This window comes from Lates calcarifer, linkage group LG14 (assembly GCF_001640805.2).
Source record: "Lates calcarifer isolate ASB-BC8 linkage group LG14, TLL_Latcal_v3, whole genome shotgun sequence".
Taxonomy (NCBI): domain Eukaryota; kingdom Metazoa; phylum Chordata; class Actinopteri; family Centropomidae; genus Lates; species Lates calcarifer.
This window is the reverse complement of record NC_066846.1, coordinates 8,850,687-8,878,659: the sequence shown is the minus strand read 5'-3', so window position 1 is coordinate 8,878,659 and position 27,973 is coordinate 8,850,687. Positions and strand designations below refer to the sequence as shown.

Below are 27,973 nucleotides of genomic sequence, written 5' to 3'. Positions count from 1 at the left end.
TCTAAAGTTCTCCCTCTGTTTGGGGCTGGTTCAGGCTGACCACATTTTGTGTAATTATCCTCAGCTCTACCTGGCTCACATCTGACTGTCCTTAGATGTCGTTCCCCCCTTTTTTTTCTGTACTAATTTATCCAAGGGTGGACAGGTTTTCAATGGGTCGTTTCAGGGTGAAAATTTTGGACTGTAAAAAACTTAATCAGAAGTTTCCCAACTTGTTACTTGACAAAGTCAACCGTGAGCTTGTGCTACCCTCTGAGTGACCTGCTACTACGTCCTCAATGAAGGGGGGGCGGGGGGTTCTTGGTGACCTGTCAATCATTTTGGAGCTGCTGTCAAGCTGACGTTGTAAAACTGACCTTAATTAGCCTCTTGACTGTGACCTTCTGACCCTCCTCCAGCCTTTACGGGACGTGTTCCTCTCCTCTTTCTCTGACCTTGCATGCAAACATATCCACCATCATCTCCACTTCTGAGGAAAAGTTCCTCCTCTCTGGGCACCCTACTCCTACAAACACTAACCCCAACCCTGTGCTCCCAAATACTGTATCTGCTGTCTAGTCCCAAACTGAGCACAGGTCTGGCTACCCCCCAGATTCTTATGAATTCATAAAGAGCCAGTATCAATAATGAATAACCTACTCAATTATTGACTGCTCTTTATATCACTAGGCTTTACTGTTCTGTTCCCACCCTGCTTTCTGAGTTCCATTACCTGTCCTGTGCTCACTTATTTGCCTGTTCATTTATTCAGGGCCTCCTTCCTCTCTTCCCTCCCCTCAGTCATTTTTAGGTGAAAAATCTGGACCTGAAATTTTGACATTTTTCACTCCAAACGATGACCCGCCTGTCGTCGACATCAAAATTTTGATGTCAACTTTTTCAAAGAATTCACTCAAAACCTGTCCAAATCCACTTCAAATGTAATAAAACATGCCTCCTTTTCGCCCAGGCTGGGAAAATCTGAGCACAGGAGGGAGGGCTGGAGCGAGGACAGGAGATGTGAGGATTGAGAGAAACTTGGGAGGAAAAAGAGGAGACAGTGGCATGCCCATACGCCCACGTGGTAGCATGTGGGCATCTGACTCGCTCGTCTGAGTTTTCCTTGCATACGTTAAGAGTGTATGTTTTTGTTTGTTTGTGCGCGCAGTCTGTCACACATGAACCTCCTGAGCGCTTGCCAGAATTTTTTTGCAAACATGCAAACATGCCTTCACCCCTGCATGCATATGAAAAGCATATACAGCTACTCTCAGCCACATCTATAGCTCTACAGCTCTGGCGCTTGTTAAGAGATATATGTATAGCCATGTATTTGAAAGACTATTCCACTTTAGAGATGAGGAGAGAGGCAGATAATCCTCACTGAAAAGTGGATGAGATGAGAGCTAGGTCCACTCAGCGCTCGACACAGATCTTAGAAGCCGCCCACACAGTCTCCATCAACGGGAATAAAAAATGAAATAGAGAAAAAAAAACTACACAAAGCAGGGGGATTGTGGTCATTTGCTTTGTTTTCTCTCATTTCAATTGTCTCATGCCAAAATACTCACACAACATAGAATAAGATGTTTACATTAAATGTTAAAATGTTGACATTTCTCTTCAATGTTTTTATCTACATGCGTTTGCCATGTCACGTTGCCATGTTGCCTACATTGTTGGCATTGGCAATTTTTAGCAGATACTTGGCACCTATACATGCAGTTATTAACAAGAAATAGCAGCACAGCAATTAAATATATACTGTATGTTTGAGGTTAATTAGAAAAAGTGTAATATAGCATAGCTTGTTCAACAGAGAGTCCTGGCATTTGTATTTTTAATTGTAAAATGTTGTGCACACACCTGTCAGAACTCTTTAATAAACTGACTTGTGTGAACTTTATCAAAAATGTTAGTTTAAGTTATGAGTTTTGAGGCTAATGCAAGCCTAAAAAATTAAGTACAATTAGTCACGATCTAGAGCTAAAACTTTCATGTTTACTTGTTATACTTTTTATATATCACTGATACAAAGAAATGACTACATGTATGTGAAATATATTGCTCATGGCTCAACTTTCCTTTGTTAGAGACCAAAACAGAGCTTTAAAAAAGTGATTATCAAACAACGGCAGAAAATGCTAATGCTGCTCTGTGTCTGCTATATATATAAATAGGCAACTGTTTACTTGTGTGTTAGCCACAATAACTTCATATGGTGCTAATGTGTTAATGCAGTGCTAACAGCTTGTTGCACTGGCCTCAAGTGGCCTAAAAAATCAATTGTAGATTTAAAGAAAGGGGGTAGGCTAAACGACACCACTAGGTAGTAAAATGTGAAATGATGCCAAGTGAAATATGCAGTACAGTTTATACTCCCACTCTGTGTCCTCCTGACTTTATATTTTTGCCATCGTTTTCTCTCTGGCCTGTTCCCAACCATTTTGTTTTTCTTCCTTACTTCTTTCTCTAACTTTCCCTCCTGTCATCTCAAACAAACTCAACATGTGTCACAGGCAGGCTTGTGGAAAGACAATTGCAAACGCATCAGAATACAAATCATCAACATTAAATCCCATCTTCTCTCTCGTAGCGTGTTTATCTGCATCCTCTCCAACACTCTCCCTCCTTGCCCCGACCATTTTTCGTCACTCGCCGGCGTCTCTTCCTGCCAAAATCTCCTTCCCTCTTGCTTTCCTCTACCCTCCCCCAATCCCTGCCACTGCTCACCACATCACTCCCTCCTTCTCTTTCCTTCTCTCCCTCTCTCCCTCCCTCACTCTCTCTCCCTGCCTGTCTTCCTTCCTTCTTCCATCTCTCCTGTCTCAAGCTGACAGTACCTGAGGGAAGAGGCCACCTGCGGACCAAGTGGAGAATCAGCCAACAGCTGTGTGCACACTCTCTCCAGTGGCCTTCAATTATTCACTCACTTCTCCCTCCCTTTTCCCTTTCTCCATCTTCACTCTGCCCTTTTCATCTCTCCCCACCGTCTCTGCCTTTACCTCTCTGTTGCTTTTTCACACCAAGCTTGCGTGTTTGCCTGTCGCTCTATCCATTCCTGTTATTCCCTCACTTAATCCCTTCCTTCCCTTGTCGCTCCGATCCCCTCTTCTTCTAACCCTTCTGCATGCCTTTTAACAATCTCCCACACTCTTCTGACCATCACTCCATCATTTTCACCCCCCTGTCGCCCCTACTGCATCAGCCCAGCAGCTCCGTAACTCCACTTCACTAACCTACTCCTTCTCTTTCCCTCTGTCTCCTCATGTCTCCCTCTTTCTCATGTGTTTCCCCAAAGATTGATGACTCTCTGCCACAAGGCTAGTGGGCCTGTTTAAAGATGCATGAGGTGATGAGGCCAAGTTTTCTCCTCCTTCTCTCTCTCTCTCCCTCTCTCTTCTCTTTCCCTCCCCGGCCTTTTTCTTCTGATGGCAGCAGCCACCTCCGCGAGAGGCTTCCCACTGATCCCAGGCGGTCAGAGGCCACCTCCAAATCAGACAGCCCTCCCAGCTCTTGTCAAGATGGCTGAGTGTGACGTATGACGATCAACCGGCAGACAGAGTGATAAATGATGCCGCTGAGGACCCACGACTCATAAATGAACAAAAAAAAAAAAAAGCTGGCAGTCATCGATATGATGATGCACTGAATCGACTGGGAGAGGAGGGAGAATCGCTGGTGCTCTGTGCTCAGCGTGGTGAAAATAAATGGAAAAAGTTTGGAGGGCAACCCGTTGGTCATATTGCTTTTTATGAACCAGCGGTGATGCACAACTGTATGAAAATGAGATCCAATGCAATTTCTTTAAACGGATAAAATGATAATAATAAATACATATTGCATCAAGCAATGCTATGAATAGAACATAAGCATGAAATGAGGCCTTCTTGAGCTACAGCAGCAGAAGACCACATCATGTTCCACTCCTGTCAGCCAAGAACAGCAATGTGTGGCTGCAGTGGGCACAGGCTCAACAAAATTGGACAGTTGAAGACTGGAAAAACGTACCGTGGTCTTATGAACCTAGATTTCTGCTGAGGTACGCAGATGGTAGGGTCAGAATTTGGCATCAACAGCATGAATCCACAAATCCAACCTGGCTTCTGTCAACAGTCCAGGCTGGTGGTGGTCGTGTAATGGTGTGGGGAATGTTTTCTTGGCACACTTTGGGCACCTTAATACCAATCAATCATCGTTTGAATGCCACAGCCTATCTGAGCACTGTTGCATGACCGTGTGTATCCCTTAATGGCCACAATCTTCTCATGGCTACTTCCAACCTGATAATGTGCCACAAAGCAAAAGTCATCTCAAACTGGTTTCATGACAATGGCAGTGTGTACTTCAGTGGCCTGCCCAATCCCCAGATCTGAATCCAATAAAACACCTTGGGGATGTGGTGGAACAGGAGATTGGCAGCCCGAGTGTGCAGCTGACAAATCTGTAGAAATTATGTGATGCAATCATGTCAACATGGAGCAGAATCTCAAAGGAATATTTGCAATATCTTGTGAAAGAGTTGCTCTTTAAAGAGTTTTAGTATGGTGAGCTTAATAAAGTGCTTGGTGAATGTATATATTCTGAAATAATCTCCACAGAACAGTAACTTATTCAAATATTTCCACTGCCATCTAAAACTGGCTGTTCTTAACTCAAAGTGTGGTGCAAACACTTAATATTGTATTTAAATATTGTAAATATTGTATTGTAGGTAAGGGTAAGTAACATCTATCTTAAAAGGCTCTATGCGTGGAATTTTTTAAGTGATTATCTGCCACAGTATCTTTCTCAAAACCAGCAACAGTCATTAATTCTCAGATTCTACAAACAATGGCATGTAAGACTTACTTATTTAAAGGTATTTGTGTTTCTTTGACATTTGGTTAAATGTTTCCAGTCTGTTGAACATCTTTAAAGAGTATCTTAAAAACAAACTGATCCTGTTTGATTGAAATCTTCAGTTCTCTTTCATCTCATCAGAAGTGTGCTTTATTTCACGTTCCAACAACTGCCATGAACAGGTGTGACTGTAGCTTTCTTACACTGCCACGACCCTCAAATGACAGCCTGATACAGCCTTTACATTAATAATAACCATGAAAGCCTTTATGAACGGCCATAAGTCATAATTGAAGTATATTCAGAGTGCTTTTGATAGCGTAACCAATATAGCTTCTACATAAGAGCACTAGAGCACTTGACCATTAAGAGCTCAGGAACAATCCAACCATGTCTATATTTAAAAGTATTGTATTTGTCTGCTCACAATCTTGCTTCAATTACCATTTCACTACTGGCTTAAAAGGACAGTGACTGATGAAGAATCATGTCAGAAGTAAGGCCTAATGTATTAGAGTCTACTTAAACAGCTTTAGCATCACAACTATTTCTAACTGACCATTGAGGATTAAACGACCGGTTGAAGTTATCAAGAGTAATAAGCTAATGATCAATACCAGTGGTGAGCAGGTCAAATATTGATTATTCTATTCTTAGCTCAACAGATGTCAATGTGTCAATAACTTCCATTGAGGTCTTAATGATCTGGTCAATAAAGATCTTTCAGTTCAATCTGTTCTCAGATCAAATATTCACACTTTACCACACAATGAGTCAAAAGTACTCTACGCAATAACCACGCAAAACTCAATTTCTCCAATCTCACTTATTCACATGAATCAAAGGGCGGCCAGTATCTGACCTCAGAAACGAACCCTCGATTAGTAAATGAGTCAGTTTGACCTGAGCTGCCTAATAGACTGCCATCAAGCAGGCAGGAGGTAAGGAGCGGAAAGTGTCTCTTTCCCCTCTCATTAAGGCCGACACAGACGAAGCTTCTAGCTGAAAGACGATAAGCAGAGACAACTCTTAGTCCATTTTGTCTGACAGAGGGATGGAGAGAAGAAGGAGGAACAAGACTATTAAAGGACAGTTCCTGGAAGATTTGAGATTTTGTTCATATATTCTAACCTTTTAGATTGACTTCATACCACAGGTTCAGGCAGGGACATGAAATCATTACTGCCAGCAAGATCTCCCTGAGCAGCATCACATAGCTTCATATTCACAGAGCATGCATAGAGAATGAAGACTTATGAATACTTATTTCCTTTCTCTCTGAAAATGAGAAAAGATGATCAATAGCAATCTTATTTTTGTGTGTTAAGTACAGAGCTTGAATCAGGGTGTATTGGCCTAGCTTAGCATAAATACTGGAAGTGGCTAACTGTGGCTACCCTGGGTCTCCTGAAAGTTGAAAAATACACACACCAACTACTGTAAAGCTGCCCCACTTACTTACTTTATAGCTTATTTTTTCAACCCGTACATGAAGAGAAATTAATTAGCTTTAAAAGTGATGTTAGGTGTATATTTTAACTCTGAATAGAGTCAGGCTAGCTGTCTCATTCCAGTTTTCCTCAAGCTTTAGGCTAGGCTACACATGTTCTGCCTATAATGCACAACATTAGATTAAAATAACACGTTGTAAAAAGGATGTAGACCATGTTCATTATGTAGAGGTGCTGGTAGGTGGATTTTGTTTGGTTCAGAGAGAGCCAGGCTAGCTGTTTTCCTGTTCCCAGTCTCTTTGTTTCATGTTCTCATATAACACTGGGAAAGAAAGCAAGTTAATGTTTTTTTCCCAAATTGTTCCTTTAAAGATTCAACATACAGTCACTGTACCCAGCTGTTGTCTGTTAGCTAAAAGTTCAGTACATAAGTGCTACGCTAACTGTTTCTCCTACCTGCAATCTTTATGCTAGACCACACCTCTGTACTTAATGTGCAAATATGAGACCAATACTGATATTTTCATATACACTTTGGAAGAAAAGATAAGCACAGTTTCTCAAAATGTACAACTTTTTCTATGCACAGGGATACCTTGCAAAATGATATTGAGTGATGTAAAATCTCCAGTCAAACTGATAATGCCCTTTAAGGGAAAGCAGCAGGAAATATAAATGGCAGACAGAAAACTGCAGGAGGAGAAAAAGAGACAAAAAGAGAGAAATAGGTGAGACAGAAGCTTACCACAGAGGCATTTAGAGAGCGTGAGGTAAGAATGAGAGAGACAAACAGAAAGGGAGGGGAGGGGGAGAGAGGAAAAGGACAGAGAGAGGCGGGGAGAACGAGAGAGAAAAACAAGGCCAGACAGGGAATCAGACAGTTAGAGCAACTGAGGCAGACTGACAAGCAGAGAGAGCAGAATGAGTAGCTGATAGATGACTGAAAAATACAGCACACAAAAAAGGAAAAGATGCACTTGTACCTTCTCTCTCTGCCCGGAATATGAAAGTCCGAAGGGAGGTGACTACCTCAAACTTGTTGTCACCCAGTCCTCGCACCTGTCTGATAGCACTGGCCAGGATCATACCTTTGGAGTACATCTCCTAAACAGAAACAAACATGAAGACAGATAAGAGTACACACATTAAATAGGTACATAAACACAAGCGGACACACACACGCTGTCATGCATGCTAATAATGTTATTGTATTGTTGCTTATTCCTATTATCTGCATCTGTAGACCCACAATTACTGTTTTCTAGCGCACTGTTTGCATCAATAGATGTGTAATTCTGAGTTGTATTACCATCGGCTGTGATCGCTTTCAATTTGAAACGCCACTGACAGACATCCTCATCAAACTAGAGCCATAACCCATCAATACAGCGTCAAATTTATTTGCAGAAATAGCTTCCCTGTTTCCTTTCAAGCAATAACTTTGATAAATGGCACAGAGCTCTTGGACAAGAAGCATTTGAATCAAGAATCTGCTGCAGGAATATAAACAACCAACACACACTGTATCTCTTCATATGAGCTCCGTGCTATTTACCAAGCCAGTACTCACTTGCATTGATGTGATCTTTGACATTAACATAAAAAACTCTAATTATAGAATTTAAATATGCATAGTTTGGAATGAAGATGCAGGAAATCGTCCAAAAAATAAGCCTACATTGCAAAAAAGAAGACCAAACACAAGAATAACACACATGGTGTTGTCATTTGGGCATTAGGAGACATCATAAAACAAATCTACAAGCAGAAAACAAACTTCTCAAATATTTTAAAAGAGATATGCACGCTGTACTGGGGATTTGGGTAAAGCACAGGAAGTGCTTGTTGGGTAAAGTGGGATTTGGCTGTTTGAGTATTGTCTCATTACCCCCATGTTTCCCCCCAGCAGCTGTAGTGGAGGCATCCAAATAAGGAGGATGTTGCACTGGAGGCTTCGTGACCCTCTTTACAGTCTCCCCTGACAATGGCAATTAAAGTACTGGGTCATTGTCAATGTGAAAGAGAGACAGTCGGTGGCAAAAAGAAAATCAAACCTCAATATTATCACTTCTAAAGAGGAGCTGGGGCGGAACGGAAGCACCATTGGATCAGTATTCGAATCATAATGTGGCAAATGTAACCGAGAAATGCCCTTAAAGTAGTTGGAAAAAGCCAAGAACATCTCAGATTGTAATGTTCTTGCAGTAGAGTGAACTGAGGAGACAGCACATTATGCCTTCTGTAGCGGCGTGAAAATCACTGGGTTATAAAAAAAAAAAGGGGGGGGGGGGAGGGGTCGTTGCAGACACTGCATTATTCATGTCGATAATGTCATTATCATTACAAAGTATGTAAAAAAAATCCACACGTGTCTTTTTATTCTCTCTGTTGCTCTTCAACGGGCTTGACCTGAATTTTGATTCTCTGCACAGTGTCCTGCGCACACTTTGTGGTGACCGCCGTGCCGCTGCGTTCAATACAGTACGTTTTCTCCACTGTATTGCTACCATCACATCCTCTTGCGAAGCTAAGGGGTGCGAAGTAAGTGGAGGAGGGATGAAAAGAGAAAGAAAAATGAAGTGAACTTCTGACTCCTTTCTCGCCATTGTTAATTAAGCCTGTGACCTTGCCGTCCACAAAAAGCCTATTTCTAGAGAGCATATGGCCAAAAATATACCAGCCGGCGCAGTCAGTTCAGAGAAAGAGATGGAGAGAGTGGGGGTGGAGGGGAGGGATGAACGGATGGATGGATGGAGGGAGCATGAAATGAAGAAAAAAAAGAGAAATTAGGCTTGTGTGAGAGGCCAAGGAGAGGAATAAGATACAGTGGCAAAAAAAGACTGATAAAAACACAGAGGAAGAAGCAACAGTGGTCGAGAAGAGACAGAGATGGAGAGGAAAGGAAGGAAGAAAAGCGGGAGGCGTGTGGGAAAGAGAGACATCATGTAGAAATGAAGATGCCTAAGAGGGTCAGGGAGGGGTCCTTCTCATATTAAAGCAGGATGTTAACAATGGCAAGAAGTGGCTCAACCTAATTACCGACAGCCAGCCTTGTGCATTTCTCTCCCCAGGAGTTTCGCACCAATATCTCCCCTCTTTCTCTCTCTAAATTTAGATAGAAGTTAAAGGAAGGTGAGGAAAGGAGAAACTAAGTGTGTGTGTATGTGGATGAATTAGCTTGGTGGCTGATAATTATACCCCAGTATGGGTTAACGGTAATTAATTGTTTTAATTCTAGTTTTGGGGTCATGGAGGAGAGAGTTGTTTAATTGCGAGTTGTGCATCTGTAAATACTCTGACAGCAGAGTCAGCGGAGGGATGATGAAAAGAAGCGGTCAGCGTTTAAGGCGGGCGGATTCAGACACATCGCTGGGCGCTGCACCTGCGCGCGCACACACACATATACATGCGGGTAATGTTTATAGACTAATCTCAAGAGAACGGACTGCCAAGGAAGCAATGAGGCCTAACTATCTCTCTTTCTCCAATAACAGACACACCTGATTCGCCTCCCCCCTGCCAAAGAGCTCCTCCACACTCATTCCTCCCTCCACTCATCCCCTCACTCCTCCTGCTCCTCCCTTCACCTCCCTCCCACCCTCAGCTCTCTCACTCCCACGTCCTCTCGCCTCTTGATCTGGCTATTCCCACATCGCTACCTCTCATTTTTACCCTCCCAACATTTGTCAACCCCATGTCATTTTGCCCATGCCCCCCATCCTTTTTTTTTTTTGCGTTCTGCCTATCCCACATGGATAACTGTGTCTCCTTCCTTTTCAAAAACAAACCAGTAAAAACTTCAGGAAACAATTAAAACGGAGCAGTGGAGCTAAAGCCGACAATAATGGAGGCACCGTGTGGAGAAAGCAGGGAAGGAGGGTAAAGAGGGTGGAGAGTTTTTTGGGGGGGGTTTTTGTTTTGTTTTGTTTTTTTTTACCACCAGCATGGAGTTAAGGGTTCTGGCATCTCCAAAGATTTTCAGTGGAGGCATGAGGACACCAACTGGCTGTGGTGCAAAACTGCACCTTTGGAGGGAAAAAAAATGCTTGTGGGCAAAAATGCAGCCTTGATCAGTGTTTCACTGAGTGGGACGCCTTAAGGATTTTGAAGATGATGCTCTGGGGGCAGAGCTGTCTTAAGGGCATGTCCAAGTCTCAACCCTTGTCAAAGCAAGTCTAAAGCCTCAAGGCATCGAGAGCAAGTCCAAGGTAATTATAGGCAAGTCACCTGAAAACCTTCTTAATGAGCAAACACTATTAAAATGTGAGCAGGTCTAGCGATATAAACATCTGGAAATGTATGAAACCGTGAAAGAAAGTAAGATAAATGCTCATACTGCAGATTTCTGCTGAAGATATCACATATTTTGGGCACAGTTCTGGCGATCAAAATGAAAGCGAGCATAAATAATAGAAAAAAGAAACATTTTGTGTGTTACAGAAAGCGAAGGCGTCTCAGGAAGGCACAGGAGGGAGTAAGTAGAGGAGCTTTCGGGCTTGGCGAGAGAGAGCTTTGCGGCGTCAGGCAGACAGACAGACAGACAATCAGGCAGACTGACAACACTCAGAGACTGATCCGCGATCCTAAAACCTCATCTCCCCTTTGGCCTCCTCTCCAGCCTCACCCACCCTCCTCCCTCCCCCACTCTGTGCTCTCATCCCTTCATCCCCTTGCAGCCGTTCCTCCTCACTTCCTCCTCCTCGCTACCCAAAGCCAGGCTTTGGACTGTTTTTTTCACAAACACACACTCGCAGACACACACATGACAACCACATCAGGATCCCCGAAGACTACATCTCAGGTCCAAAGCGCTCCTCCCCCCCAAGTCAATCCCGGCGTTGACGAAATCGGGCGAAAGGGGGTGATTGATGAGACGGATCGGATACAACGCTGTAGAGAAGGGAGAAGTGAGACTGAGGATCTCGCTACTCTCCCACGCCACCTCCGCTACCCCGATGATGACATCACCACGGCCAGAGACCTTCAAGCTGCGACTGTGATTAAGTGCGATTAGTTCTGTCTGGGGCTGACAGATCCCACAGGATTTCAAACTACAAAAGAGTTTTTTGGGTGTTGAAAGTTTGAGAGAGAGAACAAGCATGGGAATGTTTCAATGTGTAGGCATTTTTTTGCTTTTGTGTACAGGTAGAAAAACAGAGCAGCATGATTAAATGATCAAACCATGCTGACATCAGTCTTTATTTTTTCTGAAAGTCAAGACTACACAAATTTGTCATGTCTTCAACAATTTTTTTTTATCATTTGAGACAAAAGGACCTCAAGTCCAAACAGATTCTACACTTGTGGCCTAAAGCTTGAGCTTGAGACTTGGCTAACTCTATGGTCAGTTTAGTATTATAGTGTATTATCTTTGTAGAGTTAGCTAACATTAGCCACCATAAGCTTCTGGTCATACCAGACCAGTTGGGCTATGAACTCAACTTTTCTTTTAAAAGCAAAAGAATCTATTGTTCCTTTTTAGAGTTAGAGTCTCACCTTAATGTGGTCAATATATGGTTTATGACTGAACATCTGATACATATATAAATTGACATTCATATTATCTTCAGGTGTACTTTAATGTTGTATGTAAACAACAAAGACAGCTCACACTGTAAACAGTAGCATGTAAGCACATTAGCATTTAGCTAAAATGCGTCCAAGTACAGCCTCACTGTGAAATTAGTAGTACATTTAGATGCTTATGGCAGGTTGAGTAATAATAAAAGCTAATGATAAAGCTAGTTAGAGCTAGTCAGTTTTTTTATCTTGATATATGTAAATTAGTAGGTAATGATTTAATAAATATGCAAATTACCTCATGACATCTGGCAACATCTAGTGACATTTTGAGCTACTTTCCATAAAAATTTTTGGTAAAAGTGCTTTCAGAGCACATTAGAGATGAGTCTGTATCCATTTAAGGCGCAACAAGATATTTGGGTTGGGGAAGGGGGGAGGCAGTGTATTCACACACACAGCAAGTGCTTGCTTGTTTTTGTTGAATATCACAGTAATTTGCTCCAGTTGCAGATCTCTCCAGTGGAATAATGTTGCAATCAGTACAACTCCGCTGAGATCAGTCGTGTAGATTTTGAACCCCCGTGTCAACGTGAGAAAATATGAGATACAAAAAGGTTATGTAGTGTGAGAAATACAGCAATTTTTGTGGTCTCTCTCACACACACACACACACACACAAATACATGTCTCTGCACTGTGAGCAAAAGCAAGCCACCGACTCATATTTCAATTTCCGACATAAAGCGGTGCTGAGAGGCGTCCTCGCAATCTTCCTCTACCCCCGCGCTCACCCCGTGGAGGTGGCACTGGGTGGCGCACAGGGTGGTACAGGGCCTCAGCTGGCCACATAAAGCAGGGATGACAGAGAGATTGTACTCGACCTCTCCGCTCACCCGCAACATGATGAAGCCGTCTGCTTTCTCAGAGGGGAGAGTCACATTGGCAGGATGACTTTAAAAAAGTCCAAACAACAATCCCTGTTCCGTCTCACACACACACACACACACACAGAGGCAAACTTTCATCTTTCCAAAAAGTGTCGTGCCTACGCCAACAGTGACACGGACTATAAAGTGCTGACTTGCTGGCCTCCCTGCCGATTCCGACTCTGCTGGCAACAGAGCGTGTCCTGATAAATAAAGCAACAAATGCAATGGAAAGAGAAAACGAGGGGAAAAGAGAGAGAGAGAGACAGAGCGGGCAAGCGAGCATGGCGGGCTATAATTAGTATGTGATTAACGAGCAGGCATCAGACAGGTCCCACATCATTGATTGTGATGTTGTGCAATGCTGCCGCAGCGAAAACGAGCTGGCCCTGGGAGGGGGGCCACCGAGGTCACCGCTCATACACACACACACACACACACACACACACACACACACACACACACACAAACACCACGGCAATGTGTTTGTTCTTAGAGCGAGATACATCCAACGGTCATTAGTGAGGACATGAAGGTAAAGCACATTATGTCAGACAGGGCTGTGGGCACTTTAGGCTCACTTGAGATCACAGAATACATGCTTTGATCATTGTTCTGAAAAAACATCTTAGCTCCTCGAGCAGAAAACAGTTATATTTTACATTTCTGCTCAGCATGTGCAATACTTTTAGCGTTTTGACACGTACTTAAAAGTTTACAACCATATGTACTGTTATTTTTTGTCAGTGCCACAGCGATAATGCAGTTAAAGTGCAAACTGATGAAAGTCTGCACTGCCTGTAGGGCCAGATATCGAGCCGCAGTACTTTATCAATGGCATCAAGTATTGAAGTATCAAAAGATGGCACTGATTATAAGATTCTTATTTACCTACTCTTACTGGAGAGATTAGATATTTTGTAATCTAAATCATAAAACTTAGGTTATATCTTATTCATGTAATTTTTTATGTAATAATGATGCATTGAGCATATTGAAGAAATTATTTAAAACATTTTGGAAACTAAAAAACATTTTGCTGAATGTCAGTATCGCCGGTCTGGTGATTGGGTTGTGGAAAGAAATCAAAGTCATTGCACTGGCACCAGCACCATATTTGAAAGATTTTAGACTTTACCCAGCCCAAAATAAAAATCATACAGATTTGATATGTAATGTAGTGGATTACACAAGGATTAATGAAATGTAATAGAGGCTGCAGTTAGCTGTGATGTTAAGTATGTGTGGTTTGTAGCAAATGGGTTAAAATGTGCAGAATTCAAGTGTTGAGCAGCACATTAGTTCAAAAGGACGGCCAAGCAAGGCAAACAAGCTGCACTTCATCAGTTCCCTTGATAAGCTCAGCTGATAATAAGTGCTGTCTTTATTCAAAGGTGCAGCGAAATCTGTTTATAAATGCTGGTGCGAATTCAACAAGTTTGTGACTTGAAAACGTCAGCGTCCAGTTTAAACAAGTGGAGGTTACACCGCCATCTTGCTCGCATCTGTGTCTGCCACCTCTCCAGTTTCTCCTTCTTCAGCCTCCACTCTGCCCCAGCTCTTTCTCATCCCTCCCCTGCCTCTGATGACGAGGCAGGCAACGCTGAGCGAAATCTCAAGCTCAACTGTCAGACAGGGAGAAGTGCTGAAGGAGGCAAAAAAGAGAGCAGAGTCTTCTCTCTCCCTCCCGCACCTCCCCCACCCTCCACCTCTCCTTTCTTTCTCTGAGAACTGGTCAGGTGCCAACATCAATGTACTTTACTGTATGGCTGGGCGGGCACAGGGAGCGTTGGCCCATCATGCGTGGCGTAATGTCGCTCCGTCCTTGCTCCCATTCTTTAGCCTGCCAAGCTAATGATGATGATGATGACAATGAGAAGAAGGAGGAGGAGGAGGAAGAGAAGGGGGGAGCGCTTAGGAACTTGGCTCAGCTGCTCGCGCTATAGATTTCTTGTAACAGAGGAATGAGATTGACTTCGCCGGCGTGCATGTGGAGGCTGTGAGTGTGTCAGCGGAAACAGGAGGGGAGGCGTGAACACGTGCGTGCAAAGGGTTTCACGGCTTTAGCGACCATTAGCATGTGTTTTTCCTTGTGCTTACCTTGTCATTGTTGTAGTAGGCCAGACTCTCGCCGTCGAAACGCACCCACCTCCGTTGAAAAACACACTTTCTGCAAAGAGAGGTGAAAAGTTGAGGTGAAAATGTGTATAATACACTCTGTAGCTCAATCCATCTGGCTCATTGGCTTGTCAACCAAACAAAGACAGTTTTGAGTGCAATGTGTCACCGCATTGTGAAAAAATAATATCACAAACCATCAAGACAGTAAGCCAGTGACTAAACCTGCTCTGAACAGGTACTCATATTTCATCAAGAGTGCCACTGATTCATTAATGTCAAGAGTTGTATCAACAGCTGCCAATTAGCATAATCAAAACAAATGGCTACTCTCAGTTTGAATATTCAGCAGCCCAAGGGCAGTTTGCCAAACCTATGCAAATCAGGTGATGAAGGAGAATATAAAAAGGAAGTCGGTGATTGATAGTTCTGGTTTCGAGCACCAGTAGCACCAAGAGACTCTAGGAAGAAAATGTAGTTTTGCCAGGAAAGCCGAACTAAGCGAAAGCCAATATAATGTGAATCTCAATGCTACAAGGTTATCTCCCTTCGTTCTTTTCCTATCCCTTCAGTAGTGCTATGCATTATGGAAACATCTCCTTCAGGCCTCTGTATCTAATACCGTTTATCAGTTTTAAATAATCATCAAAAGACAGAGCACACATCAGAGAGTGCAGAATATCTGCAGAGAAACAGGAAGTAGTGGTTGCTGGCTGTAATGCTGTGACAGACAGTGGCATGAGGGATATTTTGGGTTGTTGGGGCGAAAGGTTGTACACTAAGAATGAGTGAGAACATATGCCGATGTTAATAGGAAATTAATATTTATGACCAACAATCTCTATGCAATGTGGTGCTGCAGAAAAACCAGCAGTCATGAGGATTTCATGCAGACCCATGCATCATTACATCAGATAAAGAGGGAATTTCTAATGCCTGATGATCTGAGCTGAATCTCTAATCGCATTTATCAACCTAAGAAGTACTGTAACTTACCCCTGAGGCGACAGTTTGTCCAGCCAGCCTACTTTGAGCACTTGGTGTTTGGGGGCTCCGTAGAAGCACGCATAAGGGGAAATGTCAGGCAAAGCATTTCTGCTCACGCTGCCCAGAGCTTCTGCGGGCTCCGAGTAGAGGTCACACTCCACCATGATCATGGATCCATCCGTGGGGCCGGAGGCAGCTGGGCCGACAGCGAGGGTTTCAGGGGTCGCGGCAAAACTTTGGTCCAAAATGGCTCGCGGTAAAATGCTGGCACACTCATCCACTGTCGAATACTCATCTTTGTAGGGGTCTGGGATAGCTGGAGGAGCTGGTGGAGAATCTTCTTCCTTTGACTCTCTCTGTTTAGGTGTCTTTTTTCTGTATGAGCACAGATGACATAATGTGTTGATAGCTGTTAATACCAGGATGAAAAACAGCATTTTTCTGCCCTTTCTTGCTGAAAATTTCAAGTCTTTCTACAGCAACATTGTTACGTGTGGTTTGACGGTGATTAGAGTGTGCTCTGCTGCACCTGTAGCCACACCCAACAGTGATGTCACAGTGTACTGACACCCTGGGGTGTACTTCTTCATCACTGCACTGAGACGAGAAGTTAAACCACCGCAGGTCAACAAAAACAAGATTTACAGTTGGTTTTAAGTTATAAAGTTAGTTAAATTGTAACCAACAATTTTATTAGTGCTCCTCACTGTGGGCCAAAAACCAGAGATTGAAGACTTATCTGTAATTCTACTGTCAAGATGCATGGCCTAAAGGGTTTTGTTTGTTCAGATTAACTGTACTTTCAAATTGTTACCGTACATATTTTAACTCCCTTTAAAACCACACATTTTTTCATATTTGTTTGTATACTGAGAAAAAATCTGTTGACCAATTCTTCAAAGATGCTAGTACGCATCTAGTCCAGTACGCAGGCTAGTGATTCCGCCATCCTTCCTGTCTTTATGTTAAGCAAAAAACCACCTGATTCAGATGTGAGTGATAAGAGACATGAGTGTGATACTGATCTTCACACCTAACCCTCAACACAGAAGTGAATAAGTACATTTCCTAAAATGTAAAATGACTCATTAATAAGGCCTACTATCGCACCTCTAACACAGGAAATGTATAATCATTCTCCACCTCAAATCATCCTGACCACTTCTCTTATCTTTATGATTTTCAATGCAGCTCAAGAATTGCTTCTATTTTTTGGTGCAAACCTCCTTATTAAGATGTGAATCTTCACTACTAATCTATTTGAAAACATCAAAACTTTAACCTGGAGCTGCATGGTAGTACAGCACTACAGTAGTTCTCTTTCTTAACATTTGAATTTCTATTTATACAGCCAGTGTCAAACGGAAGCATAACATCATCATACCATACCTCTGTTTCTTCTGCTTTATCTTGTCCTTAAATCCTTTCTGTTGCCCTTCTTTAGCACCTTGGTCCTATAGAGCACAAAAGAGATTAGCATCAGATGGGGAAAAAAGTGTCCATCTTTCAGTCAGACACTGTTATCGTGTTGCAGCACTAAGCTATGTTAACTTTAGTGGCTAGGTGACATTTCTATTAACCTCAGGGGGCAAACTGAAACAAGCACATTTTCCACTCTGGTATGTGTCCATGGTGACAACATTAACACAGAGAGGGAAGTTTGGTGTGTAGGCTGTGGCTGAAACAATGCTGATAGCGCTGAAGATCTGAGAAATGTCTGTTCCTCTTTAGTAAGCTGCTACTCACTGTCCGCTAGTGGGAGTGTATGCTCGCTTACCGGAGCGCTTTCAGGGTTGTTGTACAGGAACGTTTCTCCGTAGGGAGCAATAGGCATCAAGGTTCTTTGAAGTGAAGCTAAAAAGGACACAGAGACAACACAATGGTAGTTTTGTCATGGCATTGAAACTTGCAGAACACAGTGTGAAGGCCTAAACATGGTGCATGAAAGTAAGGAGCTTAACGGGATTGTTCCAGTTAAATTTTAAATCACTCAGATGTTATAGTGCCCTTTGATTAAACCCACTCATTGATCTGAATAAATGTGCCAACCCTTGATCCATGCAAGCAGTAAACCAATTAAATTTTGTTTTAGCATGCCTATCTCTCTGCCTCGGCCCCTTTCCTCGCCCAACTGGGAGTACGATCCCACTCAGCCTGTCGCAAGCAGACTGAGCCTCTGCCAAGACCATTTCTCTGTCTTGGTTCCTGCAGGGACCGCGGTCGGTGGAAGACGAAGGAGAAGAGAGGAGAGACTCTGGCCAGACGCTATTAGTCTGGAGACCCGGGGCCACCCTGCGTGGGCTGCTGCCTGTCTCTGTGAAAAATGACACCGCCCTCTCTTGAGGATTGCGATGGGGCCAGAAGACACCGCCACGGGGGGGGGCGCACACATAGACACCGGCAGATAGAACGGGCGCGTACACAAACGGTTGGCGTGCAAACATCGAAATACCCTCAGACACATGAAGATGCCTTGAGAGAAACACAGACATAAAAGGATGGATGGTCAAATAAGGAAAGGCTCGCACTCACGGCCTTACAGATGTGAATGTACTACTTTTCAAACCTTTACAGACACACAGTTTGAAAACAATGCGAGCCATTACAGAAGGGCACAAAGGGCGTGTACTGGGCTTGATACGCTTTATGAAGGGGTCAGTTTATTTGATGATAGAACCCACTCCAACACAGTGGCTCTCTCTATGGGCAGGCTCTGTGGGCAGATGGCAACCATCAATCATCATCTATCAGCCGACCTTCAGGCCACTCGCGATTCTCTCCAAAGGCCTGGACTGGACGCTGCTGTACTCAATTCCTGTCTGATTCCCTCTGTTCTCCTCTCACTGGCTTGCATCTCCAGGGCTCTGCCTTTGTTTCTCTCAGTCGACCACGCCACTTCTTTATCTGCTCCTGACCAGACACGCGCTCAAGTCACAGTCCGGGAAGCGACCTAGATGCAGCCATCAGCTCAGAGTTAGTGAGATTGATTTTGTTCTGAATGAAGCCTCCCTGCTTTTAAGTCAGGGGAGTTACAGGTCAGTTTGTTATTATCACTCCCACACTGAGCACGGAGGACACGAAGCTGCCACCGTCTGAATTCAAAGTAGTCAACAGAAAATGTGTTCAGTCATCGGCTCACCAAGTTTACAAGTGAATAGTGAATAGTCAAGTTTTTTTATTTTCAAATGATTATAATGAGAATAATGACAATAATGGTTGTTATTATTATATTTATCATGTTGTTTAGTTACTTTTTTAACTAATATGTTAAGTTTACAGTAGAAAGAAGTTTGCAGTAGAACACTGAGCAAAATCCATCCTCCTGTGAAAACCATGGGATACAGGTGAAAGCCCCAAAAAAGCTTTTAAGTGGACTTTGAATATGTTTTTTTGTTTTTGTTTTTTTGTTTTTTGTAAGGCTAATACATTCCATATATTTCAAAACTTGTATGAGCAAATATCTACAGTGATATAAAATTTCCATCAGCCCCGTCTATTCTTGTGTTTAGTGCTAATTAGCTAACTTTAGCATGCTAACACTCTAACTAAAGTGGTAATCATAGTAAACATACTGTACCTGGTAACGTCAACATTTTAGCTTTGTCACTATGAGCAAGTTAGCATATTTATGTTAGTATTTGGCTCAAAGCACAGCCTCACAGCACTGCTAGCATGTCATATTTAGCTAACCTAGCTTTTGTTTTGCTTGGTTAAATGGTAAATGGTCTGCATCTACATAGCACTTTACACTATATTCATACAGCACTATATAAATACAGCGCACAACAGTAGGATACCTCAGCACACAGACTGGAGGAGACCGGGATGAAACCACTGACCTTCCAATTAGTGGGTGACCTGCTCTACCTCTTGAGCCACAGCCGCCCCCTGGTTTTGTGTCTTTTTGTGTGCTCTGAGAGCACAAGGTGATGTCTTCCAATGAGTTGTTATGTCTGACCAACAATCTTAAACTCAAAGGTTTTCTATTAATACTAATATATGGCACAAAGAAATTCCCACGTTGCACAGCTGAGAACTAGTATTCTTCCTCTGGCTACTGAGGTTGGCACAAAAAGTCGAGTTCTGCTGCCAGTGGTGTGTGTGGGTGTGTGTGTGTGTGTGTGTGTGTGTGTACAAAGGTCATGCCTGTCATACATCAAAGTCACAGAAACAAGAACAACACACATTTATAACAGAACTGTACACTGTAGTGTATGTACAGAGTCTGCCAGTTGAGATTATGTATGTCACTGCACAATAAAAGGCCCTGCAAAGTAAAACTATTTTAATGATTAGATAATTGAATATTCTGCCCAGTCTGCTGTATTGCCACAGATACTGAAGAAGCAATACATAGAAAACTGTTCTCTCAATGAGATTTGTCTTGTACAAGAAACTTATTTATAAGAGGAAGTGTGAGGGTGTTAATTAAAATTCTGCCAGCCTCCAGTATCAACTTTTGATTGAATACAACAATCACTGTGTGAGACTACACTGCACTTTTTTTTTTTTTTAAAGTTCTGGATCTCATCTCAGAATAAACTCTTCAGATATGCTTGGGTAAAATGATACGTCAAGTAACGCCGTGCTAGACCTTGCCGTGAAGGGAGATTTAGCTTGCTAGTCGAGCTCCCCGTCTCCCTGCACTGGGACCACCTTGCCTCCCTCTCTTGCTCCGTCTCTCAGCCTGTTTTGCATCCATCTCCTCTTCCTTCCTCCCAACCCACTTCACTGTCTCGCCTTTCTCTCTTGTCTCACTCCCTGTCTTGTTCCATACAGAGGAAAAGTTGGCAAAACAGGGCCTACTGAGAGACTGCTGCAGTGAAGGTAAACTGAACAAGGAAGGAGGGGGGAGGAGGGGGGAGGACAGGGGAGGCGTGAGTGGGGCAATAAGTGGGGAAAATGGACAGAACTGTTGATACTTAGCGAGACGTAAAGTCATAATGTGGTCAAATATTGTCTCAAAATGAGTGACGTCTTCACTGGTGTTAACCACGCATTCATGCAGACTGTCGTCACCGAAATGCGTCATATAATCCTAGGAGAACGTGTCTACCTCGGCACAGAAAGCAGCTCACGTAGTATCGCATCAGATGAGACATGAGGGTCGACTAAGCCCAGTAAATACAGCTGGGGAGGAGGCAAAATTCAAAACATATTTGTACTGGTTGTACTACAAGCCTGTGTGTTGTTAGCAAAGTTAAACAACTTCTAAAAAACTTTGGAGAGCCGGGCGACAGGAATACACACCAGGGTCTTGCTGAGGGACAAGATGTGAGAGAGCATATTCCCTGTGAGACGAACGCTTGAAACGAGGGCGACACCGCTTCTCACCACACTGCCGCCGAACGCCACCCCACCCTACCCCCACCCACACGCTACCCTCGTCTCTTCTCCCTCCTTTCATCCGGGCAAACAACAGCACCGCTGACTCTACTGCCGAATGAAATATTCATGGCGGAGATGAAGCGGATGCAGCTGAAAGACTGCGTGTACCTTTCTGTATGCCGTTTGCACCGGTGGGACCTTCGCAGCCAGTTAGGTGTTCAGGGCTGGTTGCTTGCATTGGCAGTGTGCTCCTGTGGAGGAGGAGGGAGAGAAATAAGTGGATTAGAACAACCAATTCAGCACGTGGGTAAAAACAGTAACGTCAGGTAGACGTAAAGGCCTTTCCAAATTGAGATGTGGAACTCTGAAAGTTAGTTTCATGGTTCAAAAGTTCAACAATGTATGAAGGGTAGTGATGCGCTTTGAATGGAGAACTGCATATGAAATTAAAGGCCTCAGGTTCTCCATCAGTGTAGGTATATCTGAATGCAAAGCGAGAGAGCCTTGTTTTCAAATTCATTCATGCCATGGAAGCATTCTCCAGGTGCTTTTTCACCTTGCTCTTTTAACTTGTTTGATGAGTTCTCAGAAACTGCACATCAACTCTTATAAAGTCAAACTTTGTGCTTGAAAGAATACTTTGACAATTTGGGAAACACACATATCACTTTCTAGCCAAGAGTTAGGTGAGAAGATCAATACTACTATAATATCTGTGGGACAAATAAGCTAAAACTAGCAGCCGGTTAAAACAGATTAGCATAAAGACTGAAAACAGGGGACAACAGCTCTGTCCAAATGTAAATCTGCTGACACATTAACTTTTAATCCAGACATAAACCAAAGTGTAAAAACACCAACATGTCTGCACAGTAAATATGAAGCTAGACCCAGAAACCAGTTAGCTTACCTTAGCAGAAGGACTAGAAACAGAATATTAAGCTAGCTTGGCTCTGCCGAAAGGTAACAAAATATATTTACTCACTACTTTGCTGAGAGGTAACACAGGGTGAGAATATTGCTACCACTCTCATATCTTTAACGTCACTCTTTATCTTTAAATATAAAGCCAGAACCAGCAGTTGGTTAGCTTAGCTAAGCACTGAAAAACTAGCAACAGGGGGAAACAGCTAGCCTGAGCTGTTTCTTTTAACATTCAACCTGCCCAGGGACTGAAAGATTTGGAAATTAACATTTTCATTTTGGCAAAATCAGACACACCTGCTTCATATTGATATTAATTTATGTGTGTCTCTGATAAAGTTTTTTACTCGTCATTTTATGTTACCGTTGAACAAAGCCAAGCTAGCTTTGTCTGTGTGCTGAGTTAAGCAAACCAGCAGCTCATAGCTGCTTCACATTTACCAGTCATGTGTGGTATCCATCTTCTCACCTAACTCTCGGCAAGAAAGTGAAAAAGTCTTTTTCTCTAAATGTCAAACTATGCCCCATAAATATGCAAGAAAGTGAAGTCTTTTAGCTTAAACCAGCCTCTTTACCTGTCCAGCAATGGCGGTAAGATCTGAGTCGGGATCTCAGGAACGGGCCGGTGCCTCAGCCTGTAGGAGCGAGTGAGACGTGGACCTGCAGAAGCCTTAAAACAGGGCTGTGCCTCATAGATGGAGTTTTCCACCATTTCACATTGAAGACCCCCATGTTCCTCAGTCACCGTTGGGTGGGGTATTTCAGCAGAACAGGGGAAAGAGTCGGTGCTGGACAGTGACGGGTCCTCTGAGGAAATCTCCCAGTCTGAAGGCATTTCTGAAATGCAGAGGGACTCACTGCTGCTGCTGGAGGTCACAGATGGAGGGATGCAGGTAGGTGCAGACATGCTCGTACGGATGTTCTGGGGATCGCGTGGGGCCGGTTGGGGCGGCCGGATATATCTGTCCTCAGTTTCTGTTCCCAGTCTTGCCCCTGGAGGCAAAGTGTGACTCCCCTCTGAGCCATGCTCCGTCCTCTCCTTTGGCTGATGGTGCTGACATGAAGTCCCCCTCTTTCTGTCCTTTAAGAAGATATGTCTCGGGTGGGGCACCGGCTTCTTCTGGCGTCTCCTGTTCTTTACTCCTCCCTCTTCTTCTTCTTCATCCTCTCCACCACTCTGAGGCTTCACCCCTATAGCTTCCAAACTGCGGAGGATGCGCCTCCGATGGCCTGTTGGGAGCACTTTAAGCTCCAGGAGACGCTCATCTGTGAGGTGCTTGCAGTCTTTCAGAGCTTGGTATCCTCCCTTTCTGAAACATGAGGTATACTGGGACAGGCGGAGGGTGGACAGCCACTCTGCAACCTCCTGGCTGGGCTCTGAGGGCTCCAACATAGTGCTCTAATTCCACATCTGCCACATCGGGAAGACCTTTAGAAGACGTAGTGGTCCAGCCTTGAACCTAAAACATAAAAACAGATGGAAATAAGTGACGGCTGAAGAAATATGCTGTAAACATAGGAAGCTGCAAGCACCATCAAACAGAGTTTAATCTTTTACATGACATCCAAGTTCATGACCCCCGCTCTCGTACCAAAGACATTATTAACCTGTGAAACATCCATTAACTCCAACAGGAACACTTTAAAAAAATTAATTTATTTGGCTCTAATGATGTGCATTTTTCTACAAGCCCAAATCATACAAAATGAATATTGATTTTGTCTTAAAAGTTTTGCAGGTGAAAATTTAAGGGTTGAATTTTAGCTTTAAATATTACATTAATAGCATTAATCATATTTAGCTGTGGAAATATGACCTCATTTAACAGACTGGTTTGACATTTTGGGAAATAAGCTCATTCACTTTCTTACCATGAGTTAGATGAGAAGATTGATACATTTAATCTGACCATTAAATATGAAGCTACAGCCGGGAGACAACTAGCTTACTTTAGCAAAATAGTTCGTATGGTTCTGTACAAAGTTTGCACTGCTGAAGCTAATTAACACGTTTGTTGAAAACGCACAAAAACAAAAATAAAAAAACACGAAGTGGCGGTTTTACAGGGGTTATATTTGTGACTATTTGAATAATAAGATATAAATCAGTAAGCTTTAAGTTTAAGCCTGAAAAACCCATGTTAGCAGTTTCCTCTTGTTTTCAGTTTTTAAGCTAAGCTAAGCGTCTGCCGTGACAGCTGTAGCTCAATAATCACCACACAGACACAAGAGTGGCATTGATATTCTCACGTAGCAGTAAAGCAATAAAGCTCAATTCCCCCCAGTGTTTATTCCTTTAAGCTTACTCTGAGAAGATCTAGATGCATGTAAAGTACATTCAACAATAACAGAGCACACACACTAGCCAACAAAACCACCACCTGTATTTGCAACAGTCACGGATGAAACAGCAGGAAACAGCAACAGCTATGAGGAAACAGACTTCTACCGTCATAGATTGGCTTTATGGTCAGGTTCTGGTAGGAGACCAACCTCAATGTCTAAAAAGAAAAACTTGAAAGGCCAGCTGACATCTTTGTTAGAAAACCTTTTCTTCCTTATTTGCATATACATATCTGTTCAAAAATCCAAGCTGTACCTTGCAGCTCACTGTCTAACATATCATAAACTGCTAACCTTGCTGTTGTTGAAAGTCTGTTTGCTGATGCTTTCACACCAGCTCTTCAAAGTCTAACTCTTCTTTTTCTTTTATCTTTCACAATCTCTCTCTCATGCACACGCGCACACACACACGCGCACACACACACACACACACACACACACACACACGAAACTCACAGGAAGATACATCATCAACATCTTGCCATGTCCACTTCTCCTCTTTTGGGTATAGTACACAGGGGACATGAAGTGTTACTTCTCTTTTCAAGTAAATATAATCTTGCGGCATTTGTAGCCCATACATTTGAGTGTTTTACTGTTCTAGCAACTCACACAATGAACATGAACAGAAACTGTCCTTGTTCCTGTAGCGATTTTAAATTGGAACCTCATGGTAGATCTACAGCATCTCTTCCTCTCTGATATATTTTACAACATGTAAAGATCAAGAAACTGCAGCACTCATGAACAGACGCACGTCAGTTGTGTTCATGCATGCTCAGATGCTCCTATTATTTCACCTTAAGCGCACACACATCACACCTTAGCTGCTACATTTTCTTTGCACCATTAGCACTGAGCATGCAGGGACACAAATTAAAGCCCCTGCTCACAATAGAGGCCTGTACTCTATCAAACCAGCCCAGCTGTGCATTGCAGTGTTAACATGCAGGGACCGGTGTTGGCTAACAGCCAGTGGAGGCACACGCCAAAGCTCTCTCGCTCATTTGACCTGGCCTGCTCCACATCCCTGCCTTTTAGCACTTATAATACACCCACTCACACACACTACTGCAGGCCAGCACAACACTACACACATTCAGCAAACATTATTAAGGGCTGGATATAGGGAGTTTTGATCCACAGCTACTGCCCAGTGTCAAAGCCCACGGTTTGTGCAGATCAATAGCAGAGAGCAAAAAGAGAACTTCACAAGATAAACAACACACATGCCACATGGGCCTGGGTACATATGGGTTGTGCATAGAACCGGAGGCACCACACACCAACACATGAAGCACTCACTGACACACAATAAGACAGCAATTTATTAGAACAATATATTGTTACCTCTACAAAACTAAACAATGCTCTGAAAGTGTGGCCGCCAGTGTAAGAAGAAGTGTGTGTCTGTGTTACACCCACCGTACAGGGCCCTCTACACCACCTCAGGTATGCTTCCACAGGAGTGAGTCACAGCATGCACGCCCATGCATGCACACCAACACACACACCTACTTTATACTTCTGCACATCCCTCAGCCAGCCAAGTTTGATCAAAGTCCAATGTGCATCCCCTTCCTGGTTTGAAAAAATATAACTATTCAGGTTTTGCAATTTATGCTCCCTGTTCATATATTATAAACTCCAATATTAAAATAGAGTTCTGAGGATAACATGACAAAAACATATTTATTAGAGAATTTAATTTTAATCTCTAGTATAAACCGCTTCTGTAAAATGCTTGGTTGTATTCATACTAACCTTACAGCAGCTGTATCGGAGGTCCGCACGTGCGTAATGTGCTCATCAGTGTTTACACATACGGGAAAAGAGTATTACACCACTGTGAATATAATGTAACAGATGCTAATCAAAAGTCTGGTTGGCGCAGTCATATTTCACTTTCCATTTACACTTACTGAAGTGAGTCTGAACTACTGACATCGTGATAAAAAATGCGGATTAAACATTCACCCTGGCTTTAAAAAAAGAAAGATAATTTAACCTGCGCTGATTTATTTCAGCCGCGTGCCCACTTTAGTCGGCTTGTGACGAATAAAACCAACTTTAAGTCAGGGTTTTGACGTAATACGCTGCCGAGCGTCCGGTAGTTCGCCCAAAACTTACCTGCCGGTTAAAAACGGGAGGAAACCTCAGGCATCATCCGCACACCTGTGTCCCCTCTCTGTCATACCACGCTCTGGGTATCTGTCGCCTGTCGCAACTGTCCTCGCAGCGTGCTTTTTACATACTCGTTTGTTTCCGTTCCCCTGCCTACTCAGGCGTTGAGAGTAAACTCCACGCCCATTTCAGTGCAGGGGCCACTAGCTGTGTACCAGCAGCGGCAAGAGTTGCAGAAGTACACAGACTTCACCTCACCTTCGTTGAAAGCTGAGCACTGCAGGATGTGATAGTGTTGATGTTCCACTGGACTTGTTGCACTATCGTCACTATCAATCTCTTTGAGCTCAGGTTCTTCTAAGTTAGCCTGCATCCACTACTTACAAAAAAGTGTGCATGTGATAGGAAAGGGTGAACAGCAAAGTGGAAGCACTTGTGATGTTTTCCTGGGAATAGGAGGCAAGTCCCAGCTTGATGCCCAGGCCCCAGGCTACTCATTCTGCACAGACAGGAATGCAGCGGGTTACCTGGCACGCTTGATGAAGAACATATTTACCAACTTTGCCTTCACCTTGATTGTTTCCAAATTCAGTATACAATGCACTGCCTCTCATCAAGAGGTATATGGGTCCATCAAAACCTTAATCAAACCTAGGTAAACCTTAGTTTTCAGTCCTACCATCAGTAATATAGCATATAAGAATATCTGTAACATATTTTTGACGTTTTACACCTTCATGTTGTGTGTTTCTTCTCTCCCAAACAAACATTATCACTCCTGATTAACTGCTAATTAATAAAGTAGCAGGGTACAGTTTTCAGAGTAAGCCACATGATGGTGACAGAGTGCTGCTGTGCTGTGACTGTAACGTCAGAGCAAAAATACAAGGTCTTTTTTCTACACAGGGGATTTTGACAAGTCACAGCAGGAAAACACAGGTGTGAGTGATAAAATGAACAATGGTTGAGGTCCATTTATCTGCCTCCGTTTCAGATTCCTGGTATTGTGTGTGCTGGCTCATTGTCACGTAACAGAACCATTGACCCATGAATGCACTGGTGTTGCTGGTACTTTCCCGACCATGACAAGTCAAAATCCACCTTCTAAGCCCATATACTGTTGAAATACTGTACTTACTTGTACTGTACAGTATTGAGGTCTTGTGTTGGTTACTACTTTAATTTAATACTTCTACTTTTTTACACGTCAGAGGGAAATATTTACTTTTTGAATCCACTGCAGTTATTTGACTCTAAGAGTTACTAATTACTTTTCCAATTAAGATTTTACATGCAAAACATATGATAAATGTATAAAATATGATGCACTGCTTTACTTTTAAACCATCTAGTAGTGTCTAAAGTACCTAAAATTGACTGTACAATGACCAATTACATCATGATTTGATAATATTCAGTATACAATAT

The 27,973-nt window shown here is 43.0% G+C and overlaps 1 protein-coding gene across 1 annotated transcript in view; it reads right to left on the bottom strand.

The window, feature by feature from the left end:
- Positions 1-26,683, bottom strand: part of arap2 (ArfGAP with RhoGAP domain, ankyrin repeat and PH domain 2) — a 115,942-nt gene extending 89,259 nt beyond the window's left edge. Inside the window, 10 exon segments of the mRNA XM_051075709.1 lie at positions 7,256-7,376; positions 14,822-14,891; positions 15,836-16,201; positions 17,216-17,280; positions 17,604-17,680; positions 21,323-21,405; positions 22,654-23,538; positions 25,847-26,002; positions 26,186-26,267; positions 26,552-26,683. Of these exon segments, the coding sequence (XP_050931666.1) occupies positions 7,256-7,376; positions 14,822-14,891; positions 15,836-16,201; positions 17,216-17,280; positions 17,604-17,680; positions 21,323-21,405; positions 22,654-23,471 (1,600 nt within the window). The 5' untranslated portion in view covers positions 23,472-23,538; positions 25,847-26,002; positions 26,186-26,267; positions 26,552-26,683.
- Between the last annotated feature and the right edge of the window lie 1,290 nt (positions 26,684-27,973).